At 39.5% G+C, this 13,658-nt stretch overlaps 1 protein-coding gene across 21 annotated transcripts in view; it reads left to right on the top strand.

Annotated features, from left to right (window-relative positions):
- Positions 1-13,658, top strand: part of MCTP1 (multiple C2 and transmembrane domain containing 1) — a 598,469-nt gene that overhangs the window by 234,505 nt on the left and 350,306 nt on the right. Inside the window, exon 2 of one of the 21 annotated variants that reach the window (XM_063612306.1) lies at positions 4,822-4,858. The exons of the other annotated variants lie outside the window; for them this stretch is intronic. Within the exon in view, the coding sequence (XP_063468376.1) occupies positions 4,822-4,858 (37 nt within the window). The remainder of the gene's footprint in view (positions 1-4,821; positions 4,859-13,658) is intronic. 21 annotated transcript variants of the gene reach the window in all.

The following is a 13,658-nucleotide window of genomic DNA, read 5'->3' as shown; positions in this document are numbered from 1 at the left end:
AACTCTTCAACTGCATGGTATAGCAGATTCACCAGAGAATCTTGCTCAAACTACATGTACCCTGGCCTACGCCTGAGAGATTCTGAATCATTAGGTCATGGGTAGAGCCCAAGAGTGTAATTTTTTTTTTCTTCCTTTTTTTTTTTTTTTTTTTGAGACGGAGTCTCACTCTGTCGCCCAGGCTGGAGTGCAGTGGTGCCATCTCTGCTCACTGCAAGCTCTGCCTCCCAGGTTCAAGCGATTCTCCTGCCTCAGCCTCCTGGGTAGCTGGGATTATAGGCACCTGCCACCACGCCCGGCCAACTTTTTTTTTGTACTTTTAGTAGAGACGGGGTTTCACTATGTTGGCCAGCCTGGTCTTGAACTCCTGACCTCGTGATCCACCCGCCTCGGCCTCCCAAAGTGCTGGGATTACAGGCGTGAGCAAGAGTGTAAATTTTAAGAAAAGCCCAGGTAATTCTAACACACACTCCAAGAAAACCTGGGGCACCAAGAATGCTTCAAGGAGAGGGTCTGATGATGCCAACAACCAGGGCATCAACCAGGAAACACTGAAGGGAGGCACCTGAGCTCCTGTGTGTTCCATATTCCTGCCCTTCCCTCTCAACTTTACCTTTTTGTAGCATATCCAGTGTGCTCCCACCTCCTAGCACTGTCATCTTCTTCCATATCTTGGGGAAACCTTTTGTGTATGGGCATAACCACTTGGAAAGATATAGGTGAACAACAGATCTTTGTAGGTGAACTCACAGAACACCCTACGCTGGGAGTCTAGTCAGGGTGCAGTCAGTTACTTCCCCACTCCATACTCAGTAAGGTTGAGGAGATGGTGGGGGACGGTGTCGAGGGAGAGCAGTCACAAAATGCAGCAATGAATGGGTACCCTTAGTCTTAAGCCAAAGGATCCTAGCCAAGCCTCAGCAGCAAAGAGAAGTTGAGCCATGAGTCTGGATGAGAGAAATCTAAGGAGGTGAGGAAGCTGAGGTTCTGCTAACCAAAGAATAGCTTTGGCAAGTGCCACATTGTGGATGCCGTCGCTCCTATGCCCAAGACTGACAGAAAATTAAGACTAACTCCCTAAAAAAGAGAACAATCAGCTGTACAGGATAGCTGGGCTGCTGAAAGAAGGCCCTGCAAGCTTCATTGTGACCATGGGCTAGTGTGATGAGCTGTAACGAGGAGCAAAGTGGACCATGTGGTACAGGGGTTGAGAAAGAGGTCCTCCATATCTCCAGTGAAAATAGTTGCTAAGCGCACTTTGGGAGGCCAAGGCGGGCGGATCACGAGGTCAGGAGATGGAGACCATCCTGGCTAACACGGTGAAACCCCGTCTCTACTAAAAATACAAAAAATTAGCCAGGTGTGGTGGCCGGCGCCTGTAGTCCCAGCTAATCAGGAAGCTGAGGCAGGAGAATGGCGTGAACCCGGGAGGCGGAGCTTGCAGTGAGCCGAGATCGCGCCACTGCGCTCCAGCCTGGGCGACAGAGCGAGACAACATCTCAAAAAAAAAAAAAAGTTGCTAAGCAGAGTCCAAATTTGGAACTAGAATAGTTGAGGTTGAATCTAGCTCCAAACATATATTGTGACTTTGAGAATATTATTTGACATCTGTGGGTTTTAGTTTCCTCCTCCTAAAATGAGAATGAAAACATCTTCTTTGGAACTAGTAACCTTAGGTCTAGATGCAGAGTATAATATTGGCCCCTTTGTGCTGCAATATTTTCACATGATCAATGCACAAGCCTTTTTCACATGATCATAATTCAAGCCAACACTAGTCTAATGGTCTGTAGAGCCATCAATTCATGTGAGACAGTCTTTGGCAAAGATTGAAAAAGCTTGTACTTTGTAGGGTGAATGTGACAAGTAGAGTGATTTATTGGAATCTTTACAAGCTCTTGTTTGCTCTTGTTTATATTCCCCCAGACTTAGGTAATTTGTTTTGTTTAGTGTTTATCCAATTAGGGTTAAGAGGGTAGGACTTACTGTACTCCAGAACCAACAGAATGCTTCTTGATCCTGATTTTACTGGAACACAGGAGCAGCTTGTCAAACTCTCTGGATAGGAGGTGGGGTACACTGGTTCTTCCAGAACCAAAGCCAAATATGCTTTAGCATCAATTTGCCAACAAACCTCCAACCACACACACACACACACACACACACACACACACAGGAAAATTGGCATTGTTTCATATTAGAATCTGAGAAATCTAATAGTTAAGAAACCTGTATATCACAGCTAAACTTGTTTACTCTAAAGAAAAATTTATTTTTCTCATGGATCTATTAAAATTCCTCTAGATGGACTTTTACATGTATATATTTCTACCTGTTGTTTTCTTGCAAGCCTAGCAGAGAAGTATAATATATCACTCACCTCTAGCATATGATTGCCAGATTTTAACAAAAATCTAGTCAGTGGTAAGTTGTATTTAAGACAGTCTCATTTATGTGAGTATGAGTGCCATTCTGGTTCTTAGATACATTAGTCTGTGCAGTGGCCACAGTTTCACAGAGTGAAACATTCAATCTACAAGATCTCTATGTTTACATGCAATGCACTGGTTATTTCACTGCATTTCCCACTTGCATTCAGGGATACAGAAATATTTTAAAGAGCTTGTGCCCCCAGAAACTATGGAGGAGAAGTGGACACAATGTTAACAAATCATCATGAATATCACTCATGATATATCAAATTATAAGCTATACTGAGGGACATCAGCAAAAGCAGAAAATTATATAGAGAATAAAAGGGGAAGTTAACTTATATTTATAGGCTCAGAGAAGTCCTCTGTGAGAAAGTGACTTTTAAGGTGAGACCGAGGATATGAGTCCCTAGTTAAGATCAGAATGAGCTTTATCTGCCCCTTAAACTTTGTTGTTCCTACCTCTGCAATCCCTCTTAGGGGATGGAACTACTGCGGGATGAATTCACCAAGCTGCAGCTGGGACTGCCTTTGTAATCCTCTCTCTAGACAGTCTGCCCCAGTCTCACACATGGCCAAAGTCTGGTAGGTAGTTGGTAAGTTCCTGAGTATTGCTCTCTGGGCCAAGGCAGTACAGAGCAACTTCCCAAGGTAGAGGAGACAGGAGTAGTGCTTGGATTTGGATCAGACCACACTGGGCTTTGCTGAGAGGAACTGGGCCAGCATCCAGAATGGTTTTAAATGGACTGGGTTTGAAACAGTTCTCAGAATGTTGAGAGCAATTATGAAGGAATCAGAGTGGCTGTGGATGCTGAGAGGTTTGGAGGTCCCTAAAGGTATCCCCCAATCTGTACTGCAGAATTGGAACCCCATTCACAAGAAGAAAAGAACTAGAGGAGGCTGGAGCAGGTGTTGCACTCAAGTTGCCACAGGGCCAGCAGTGCTGAGGCTGCAGAAAGCAGGGACACTGCCAGCAGCAACACTCCAGCTCCTGCTCCTTCCTCAGAGGGTGAGAGGCAAGCTGGGCTCAGGGTAGACTGACAGCAGATGTGGCCTGGGACTGTGGCCTAGTAGGCCTTCCATGGACCTGGTGCTGGTAGATGGGTAAGGAGAGAACCTAGATAACAACAGAGTGCCTTGACAAGGGCGGAAAAATGCCAGACTCCACCACAGAGAACAGGAAGATAGTTCTTCCCCTATTGTGGTTTCTAAAGTTTGTAATTTCCAAGCTGCTGGCAGCACTTACAGAAAGGGAGGGTCGGCCGGGCACAGTGGCTCACGCCTGTAATCCTAGCACTTTGGGAGGCTGAGGTGGGCGGATCACAAGGTCAGGAGATCAAGACCATCCTGGCTAACACGGTGAAACTCCGCCTCTACTAAAAATAAAAAAAAAATAGCCGGGCGTGGTGGAGGGCGCCTGTAGTCCCAGCTACTCAGGAGGCTGAGGCAGGAGAATGGCTTGAACCCGGGAGGCGGAGCTTACAGTGAGCAGAGATTGTGCCACTGCACTCCAGCCTGGGTGACAGAGCAAGACTCCGTCTCAAAAAAAAAGGGGGGGAGGGTCATTTGTTTTTGTGTCTGGAGCACCCCAACTTGACATCCCTGTGAGCCTAAGGACAAGGAGCTCAAAGAAGAGTGTGTTCTGAGAATGGGTGCCTTCGTTATACTTATATGCTTTCTATTTTCACACACATACATAGACAAGCATATCAGATTCTGTGCCCTTGCGGGTAAGTCGCCTGGCCTATGTCATCAAAATGTAGCATGTTTCTGTACTCTGTATGCTATTCTGAAAAAAAAAAAAAAAGCTATGCTCCCAAAGGCTGGGTTGACAAAGGAAAGGTGCTTATAATTACTTTTTATGCTTGATACAATAAATTTGGCTTCTATCATGAAAGACCCCAATGAAAACTGTCATCTGCAAAGTTAGGAGTACATACAAATGTTTATGCTATGTAGATAGTTTATGGTCAATTTCACTCATCACTGTTTCCACTCCCTGACTTACCAATAATTTGACAGTCCTTGCAGCTGCATTGTAACTCACCATCATCCCACCCTTTGTTTCTGAGCAGTCATAGTGAGTGAGGAGAAAAATAGGGCACATTTGAGAGAAAATATGTGACTCTACAAAAGACAAGCACATTTCTTTGGCTGTCATAATTAGCTATGAAAATTAAGATTGAGAACATCTGTTTTAATTATGTATGTAGCACAGGCTGTTCTGTTGTTTCACAGCTTCTCTCAGGAAAAAAAAAAAAAGATACCTGCTCACAATCTTCCCCTGGAGCTAAGCCTAATTTGCTTTTAGCTATAAAAAACTACTATTGATATTAAATAATGTCCCTAGGTACAATATTATGTAAAACTTTTATAATTTATTTGGCAGACCCTGTATGGTAAGATTGGAAAGGACAGACTATGCAGTAAACATAAATTTCAAAGTGGAAATGACTGACAAAGTGTGTTAGCTCGGTGTTTAATTAGGCATAAAAGCTTTATTTTTTAACCCAATCGTGAAAACCATAGTAATGCAAACCAACATGGAGAAAGCTACTGGGAACAGCAAAGGAAATGGAAGTGAACTAAGTAGAAAACAGATCCTGGCCAATCAGGTCCTTGAGGGCTTAAAACATTTACTGTTCTCCAAGTGTCCCAGAGTGTTAGACACTATAGAAAATTAACCCGTAAAGCTGCAAGATATCTTCATATCTGTCATCTGCCTCTGAGGAAGTTGACGTATTAGACTAGACTGTCCCTGGGTTTTGGTTTTGTTTTGTTTTCATTTCCTTTTCAAAAATAATTGTGATCAGATTCCTATATATACTGTCTGTTGGAATTAAGTATTTTACCCTTCTATTAACATACCTTCATACCCCACCAACTCTGACTCTCTCTGTCTCCTCTCTTCTCTCTGTCTCTCTCTTTCTCCTCTGTGAATCAAATCTATTTTCTCTCATTGGATATTTCTTAGAGAAAACCCTACCCAATACATTATCTTGCCCTTGAGAAATTTGGAGTCAAATGTGTCTTGGTTCATTTTCTATTCTCGCTGAATACAGTATTAATTTTAACTTGATTTAAATAGGATAATGATAAATTTAATAGAATAGAATAATTGCCTTTTTCTTTCTCAAAAAAGAAAGACCTTGTTGAAAGATCAAGTTAATTTAATGATTTATTTTTCAAATTTAGTTTAAGAAATAGATTGTTTGACAGAGAGTGGAAAAGTGGTTACCAGAGACTGAGAGGAGGGTGCCAGAGGGATGGGGAAAGGGTCGATGTTGATGAAAAGTACAAATTTTCAGTTAGGAGGAATAAGTTGTAGTGATCTATTGCACTGCATGGTGACATTAATAATAATGTATTGTATATTTCCAAACTGTCAAAGGAATAAATTCTTAATATTCTCACCACAAAAAAAAAGATAGGTTAGTGAGGTGATGGAAAGGTTAGTTTGACTGAATCTTTCCACAGTGTATATGTAGATCAAAACATCACTGTGTATCCCATAAATATATACAATTATTATTCATCAATTAAACTAATTTTAAAAACATTGAAGTATGTTGTAACAAAATACATATTTAAAATATTTAAAAATATAAGCATATTTTATAGGTTAATAGTAAATGTATCTTACTTTATTTCTGTTTAGAAATTGTATTTTTCAATTTATTCTTTTAATATATTAGTTGTAAATCCCTTTGGATTTTCTATAGAGACAATCTATGAATAATGTCAATTTTTTCATTTCTAAATCATTTATTTTCATGTTGTATTTTATTTTTGACACTTAATCATTACACACATTTACGTGATAGAATGTGAGGTTTCAATACATGTATACACTGTATAATGATCCAATCAGGGTAATTAGCTAATGCATAACCCCAAACATTTATTACTTCTTTGTGGTGAGAACATTCAAAATCCCCTCCTTTCGATATTTTGAAATATATGATACATTATTGTTAACTATACTCACCCTGCTGTGCAATAGAATGCCAGAACTTATTCCAGCTGTCTATAACTTTGTACCTATTGACCAACCTCTTCTGATCCCCCAACTCCCACCCCTCCCCAGCATCTGGTAACCACTTTTAATGCTTTACCATAAAATACAAATATTTGTTAACTGCTTTTATCAGGTTAAGAGAGTTCTTGTCTATCCCTGGCTTGCTAGATTTTTTTAAAAATTAATGAGTATTGAATTCTATCAAATCTTGTCCCTATATCTTTTAAGATAATCATATAAATTTCACCTTTAATCTTACTAATTGATGAGTTACATTAATTGATTTTCTAACGGTAACCCATATTTTAATACATGGAATAAACCCACATTGGTCATACTGTTTTATCATTTATATATGTTTCTGGATTTAGTTTGCTAACATTTTGTTTGGAATATTTACATATATATTTGTGATTGAGATTTGCCAGTTTTTTTTTTTTCTTTTCTTGCAATCTTCATGTCAAATTTTGGTATTCAATTATTGGCCTTAAAGAATTAAGGATAAATTTTTATGCTACATAATAATTTGTATAATTTTGAAATGATTTCTTAGGTGAGGAAGATTTTAACTACTGATAACAGTTCTTAATTAATTAATAATTAATAATTTTAGTAATGTTCAAGTTTTCTAATTATTCTTGAAATAGTTTTAATAGATATTATTTTCAGATGTATATTCACTTATATAAATTTTAAATGAATTGGCAAAATTTATCTTTTTTTGTACAAAATGCAGAAGCATTGAATTTTTAGCAGAAGAATGATATAATGTTCAGGGTTGTTACACAAGATCAGTTGGATCAGCGTGGAAAGAATAGAACTCTTCATAGGTCAGCTATTTAAATGGCACCTGCCAAATCATTTTTGAAGTGGTTATATGCAGCTTCATCAACATCTAAATCCATTTGGAAAATTATTGAATACTTTATTAACTCTGTAAAATATCATTTTCTTCCAAGTGGTCTGTTGGTTTGGTTAATGGTCAGTTCTACATCAAAGGGAACTTCTATGGATCATCCATATCCCATTCTTACATGTTATACTGGTGCACATATGGGCCTTTATCAGTGAGTGTACCCCAGAATTTCTCTGAGTAGAGTCCACTGCACCTCTGGTGGACCTCAAATATCCTCCTCATGGACTGAGAACTCATCCAAAATACTATTAGATTATTGTTGTCCTTAGAGCCAAATAACTTGTAACTATATAGACATTTCATTTTTATGTCTACAAATGGGATATTTACCATTAATAGTATCCTACTAAGTGAGTTATTAAGGGTTACTAAAATTGGATATTTGTAAATAAAGTTAACATGTCACCAGATTGTGAGTATACAAAATTAGTAGACTCCCAAGAAGTTCAGCTGGCACACCACAACTGGCAGCACTGCATAGCTCCTACTGTATACATGAGCACACAGAGAAAGAGTCTCCACAGATTTCTGGATTGAGGGTTGGTTATTGGTGTATCATTAGTGTCCATTTTAATTTTTAGTTTGGTTTAGATTGTAGTTGTCAGTTGCAGCTGTTCTTACATAAACTTTTGCCATTAGTTGTGCTTGATTATCAATTTGTTTCTCATGGATTGTCTGTCAACCCTAAAGCATGTACTTGTATAAACAGTTCTTGGGAGCCTATAGTTTTCCCATAGCTAGACCTTAAGACATGAATTATAGTTTGAATATGAACTATTCGTGCATTTAGTGCTAAAGCAGGTGTTTACATAATTTGATCCCACAGTAAGGTTCCATTGTTATCACACAGTCTTCCTTGTAATTCTATCTCCCTGCCTCCCACTGGAAGATGGGGATAAGGAGAATAGGATGGGTGTGGAGTTATTTGACTTGTTATAATTGGGCTGAGCTAACAACTTTTGTGGATTACACTTTAGAGAACTCTAGGGGTAAATATTCTATAATAAAAAATGACCAGCCTAGGCAACATGGCAAAACCTCATCTCTACAAAAAAATACAAAAATTAGCCAGGTGTGGTGCTGCATGCCTATAGTCCCAGCTACTCAGGTGGCTGAGGCAGAAGGATCTCTCGCATCCAGGGAGGTTAAAGCTGCATTGAGCCGAGAATGCACCACTGCACCCCAGCCTAGATGATAGAATAAGACCCTGTCTGAATAAAGAGTGTGCTGGAGTGAACATCCTGCATTAAACAATCCTTTTCTATCTTTTTTAAAAATGCAGATTAAATGAATGTTTGCTTGTGAGCTATCTCAAAAATTAAGGCAAATCCTGGAATTAGCTTCTGTGTTAATGTGTAACATTTTGGCTTTGGCTAAGAAGGTGAAAATTCTGCAGCTTACATGTTCTTTAAGGAAATGAATGGTCACATCACTACCACCAATTTGTTTACTGTAATAGAAACATTTCACAGGAGAGAGATATAGTACAATGAAGGGGAACTAGAAATGGAAATTAAAATTAAAAGAGCCCTGAGTTCTGGTGTTTGAAGTTGGAAGGTTTGGCTTTCCCCGGCGCAGTCACATTCCACAGGATCACTATGTAAACATGCCTTCCTTTTTCATCTGTAGGAGAGCTAATTTCTCTATCGATGTTGGGGAAATTTGTTCTAAAAATTATTCGGAGAAAGTTTAATTTTAAAAGATCAATTCCTGCCTGAGAGCAGTGGCTCACGTGTGTATCCCCAGCACTTTGGGAGGCCGAGGCGGGAGGATCGCTTGAACACAGGAGTTCCAGACCAGCCTGGGCAACATAGGGAGACCTTATCTCTACAAAAAATAAATTAGCTGGGCGTGGTGGCACATGCTTGTAGTCTCAGCTACTCGGGTGGCTGAGGTAGGAGGATCTCTTGAGCCCAGGGAGGTGGAAGCTGCAGTGAGCTATGATCATGCCACTGCAGTCCAGCCTGAGCCACAGGGCAAGACCCTATTTCAAAAAAAACAAAACAACAACAAAAAACAAAAAACAATAAAACAGAGATCAGTTCCTGGACCCAGCAATCATAAGAAAACATTGTCTGGATAATCGCCATCATTTGCAGTACACCTTGGAATGTATTTCTGTGTGCCTATTGAATGTGGATGATTTTTCTGGCTTGGAGGGTTGTAATCACTGAAATTAAATAATGCAGATACCAGAAGGATATGTGGGGATTGTTCAGTTCCTTCACCCCGATCCCATGCTGAGGGGACTCTGGAATGTGTTCAAAATACCATCCTCTTAATCTTATTGTGCTGCCTGTCTGATTTTCACATCTATAAAGGAAGCTGAAGCTTAATGCAGGGAGGGAATTATAAAGCTGTTTTCCTTATAGCCTCAATTGGACCGCATACTGCTTGAACCAAAAAAATAGAGATACAGACACCAAAAGTTGAGAGTTAGAATAAAGTTTGGGGTGAAACAAGCCATAATACTTCAAGGCATTAAATGTGATGGGTTTTCCCAGCATCTAATTCTTTTTTACCAAAATATATATCTTTCAATAGAAAAATATAAAGGATGCACATAGATTCTCTTAAATCTTGCCTGAGTAAAGTTTTGATTCTATAAATACATCAGAGGCTGAAAAAACTCAGTTATTGTAAAGAATTAAATAGTATTGAATCAATACTATGACCAAATCCCATTCATTGATCAAATTAATGGAAATAATAATTCTTGAATTCAAATTTTATTTCTACCAGTTGCTTTGCTTTCCATTTTTAAGTTTGAAGTTGCTAACTACTAGCTTGGATAAGAACCATTACCTCTCTGAATCTCAAGTTCTTCCTCAGAAAACAGGGTTAGTGCAGTGAAGAAATACACAGGCTCCAGAGTCAGCCTGTAATCAAAGCCCAGGCCCCAACCCTTCACTTGTAGCTCTTTAACCTGAGGCATATTTGCCTGTGACTCAGTGTCCTCATGTATTGAGCAGTGATCACCATAAAACTGCATCCTGGTACGGTCATGAGTTTCAGATGAGTCAGTGAATGTGAAGCACTTAACACAGTGCCTTCCACAAAGACATAATAAGTATTAGTTATTAAAAACAACCCTTAAGGGGTTTGTGAAAATTGATATGAAAGTACATTGAAAACAAAAAAAAATGTATAAAGACAAAGAGAAGCTTTTTACTAATATGACTCTGAAAACTTACTCCATTTTTAATAATTCCTTTTTCAATTATTATGTTTTTCCCTTATTTATCTCTTTTGCTAGTAGTTATTCCCTCTGTGTGTTTATTTGGTTCCTTAAGTCTTTTCTTTGTCTGTATTTGGCGTAAAAGAGAAAAAGAAAGATGTCATAGAGTCAATTGGTTATACTCATGTCAATGCATCTCCCATGACCAGCATGTCCCCATCACAGCCACAGGGCATTGCCAGATGCTGAGAAGGACCAACAAAGGCCTAATGGCTTCATGCTGGGAATTAAGAATGCAGAAAAAAAAATGTACATTTGAGGACAGATTCTTCGTTATTTTCTTTTTCTTTTCTTTTTTTTTTTTTTTTTTTTTGTGGAGTGGCATGATCTCTGCTCACTACAACCTCTGCCTCCCAGGTTGAAGTGATTTTCTCCTGCCTCAGCCTCCTGAGTAGGTGGGATTACAGGTGTGCGCCACCACACTTGGCTAATTTTCATATTTTTAGTAGAGACAGGGTTTTGCCGTATTGGCCAGGCTGGTCTCGAACTCCTGACCTCAGGTGATCCACCCACCTCAGCCTCCCAAAGTGCTGGGATTACAGGTGTGAGCCACCATGCCCAGCCAGATTCTTCTTGAAATTCTGTTTTAATATGTCGTCTAAAATTCTGAGTGGAACAAAGTCATTTAGATAGACTCATAAACTACCAACAGACGATGATAATTTTTTAGTTATTACAGAAAGGAAAAAGATTCATATTACCCTTTTCTTTGGTATATCTGCAAAAGTGGCCCTTTTTAAAAAAAAAACTTTTTTCATCTTCTCAAGTTTAGGAGTAAATTATGCTCTGCAAGGTGTTTACTAGAAGTTGGGGTGCATCTTCCAACAGGAGTAATTCTATGAATGATGGCCAGCTTCCTAGGGAAGCCCATATCCTGTTTAACCCACTGACTTTCAAAAGTGTGCTGGGCTCTAACAGCTCTACAGAAGCTGGTCACCCAGAATGCCAGAACAGCCCTGCTAACACAGAGCCAGGTGCTTCCTTTCTTCATTTCCCCTGTAGCACAGATTATGTACCCCTCTAGCTCCAGGTACCTGGAGTAGCTGTCCCAAAGAGGCAGAGATCTCATCTCGAGGTGAGAAGAGTGTGCCCATGGCTCCAGAGACTGCCGTACTAAAGAGACCAGGGAGCTAGAGGGCAGGTGAGTTATAAGCAAAGAATAGCCCCAGGCTTAGGATCTGGGACCTGAGAAAAACACTTATTTCCAAAATGACTCCTTGAATGTCTCTTTTTCTGTCCCACCAAAGACCCTTGGGGCTGAGCTACCTACTTCCCCATTCCATTACCTTACTGTCTTGCTTCTGATTGGGTTTCTCTCCATCTTGGGTTTATGGACTAGAACAGGTCATCTCAAGTTCCCTTTTCCCTTGCCTTAGAAAACATAGTTTCTTTTGAGAAAGTGTGAGGGGTTTTACTCAGTGATGAAAGAAAGCTGCCTAGAGATAGAAAGTATCCTACTTATGCTCCTCCTTCCCTCACCCATCCCATGACCCCTGTCACCACCCTGCACATCTGCTCTTTCTTCTCCTCTCCTCTCTTCTCTTCTTATTTCTGATCTTGGGAAGATTAGCTTTCTAAGATATAACTAAGGGTATGAAACTGACTCAACTGAGATTTCTACATACATTTCAGAGGATAGTCTTTTTTTTGTATTTGACCTGTTTTTCCTTCTTTTTTTTTTTCAACTTTCACATTAGATTCAGGGGTGCATGTGCAGTTTTATTACTTGGGTATATTGCATAATGCTGAGATTTGAGTACAAATGATCCCGTTACCTAGGTAGTGAGCATAATATCCAATAGTTTTTCAAACTTTGCTCTCCTTCCTCTCTCCCCACTCTAGTAGTCCCCTGTTTCTATTGCTGCTACCATCTTTATGTCACTGAGTACCCACAGTTTAGCTCCCATTTGTAAGTGACAACATGTAGTACTTGGTTTTTTGTTCCTGGATTAATTCACTTAGGATAATGGCCACCAGCTGCATCCATGTTGCTGCAAAGGACATGATTACATTCTGTTTTATAGTATATATGTATGCCACATTTTCCTTATCCAATCCACCATTGATAGGCACCTAGGTTGATTCCATGTCTTTGCTATTGTGAATAGCACTGTGATGGACATACAAGTGCGTATGTCATTTTGGTAGAAAGATTTGTTTTCTTTTGGGGAATATACCCAGGAATGGGACTGCTGGGTTGAATGGTGGTTAGGAGGATAGTCTTAACTCAATTCTTGCATGCATATACTTGTCACCAGAATGGCAAAAGCTTCTAAGTCCCTGGGCCTGGGTGAAGAGGGTGGTCCTGGACACAGGATCTGAGATGGGAGCTGGAGGCATTGTTGAGTAGACCCAGCTCTGGGGTCAAGGAGGTGTGGATCTTTAAAAAGAGAATGTCAAACCCTAGAGCACATTGCTCTTTTTGTCCCCTGAAAACTCTGTTCGCAATTATCCCTCGAGTGAGGTAAAAGGAAAAAATTTTCCTGTGTAGCAGGAAGATCTACAATAATGAAAGACACAGGAAGGGAAGAGAAAATTCTCACAATTTTCCCTCCATGGGCACCTTTATCCATATCTCTTCCGTTTATTTTTTCATTTAAATCTATGTTGAAGTGGCATAGTTTAAGTTTGTAGAAGGCTTAACAATTTCCAAAATGATTTCCCATACAGCGTTTCATTTGAACCCCATAACAGTTCTGGAAAGTAGGCAATGGAGGTCTTAGACGCATTGTTTTATTGAAGAAAGAGTACAGACAGATTGAGTTGCCAAAGGTCATAGAGTGTGTGGTACAGACCCAGGACTGGAATTCACTTATTTCTTCACTCTTTTTCCTTCATATTAGAATTCTTCCTCATAATTCTGGTTTTGACTCATGGGATTAGCAGAAGTGCAATAATGTGAATACATTTAAATGTTTTATGTTTTAAAAATCTATGCAACAGTTTACACAAAAGCAGGAATGTATTTTTCTTCAGTATTTCTTCTTTAACATTGTAATATCACATTAAATTCTAGCTTTGTTCCAAGAATCAATCATAAATAATTTATGCATT

The sequence above is a fragment of the Symphalangus syndactylus genome, chromosome 11 (assembly GCF_028878055.3).
Source record: "Symphalangus syndactylus isolate Jambi chromosome 11, NHGRI_mSymSyn1-v2.1_pri, whole genome shotgun sequence".
Classification (NCBI taxonomy): Eukaryota; Metazoa; Chordata; class Mammalia; order Primates; family Hylobatidae; genus Symphalangus; species Symphalangus syndactylus.
This window is presented reverse-complemented; position numbering and strand designations above follow the sequence as displayed.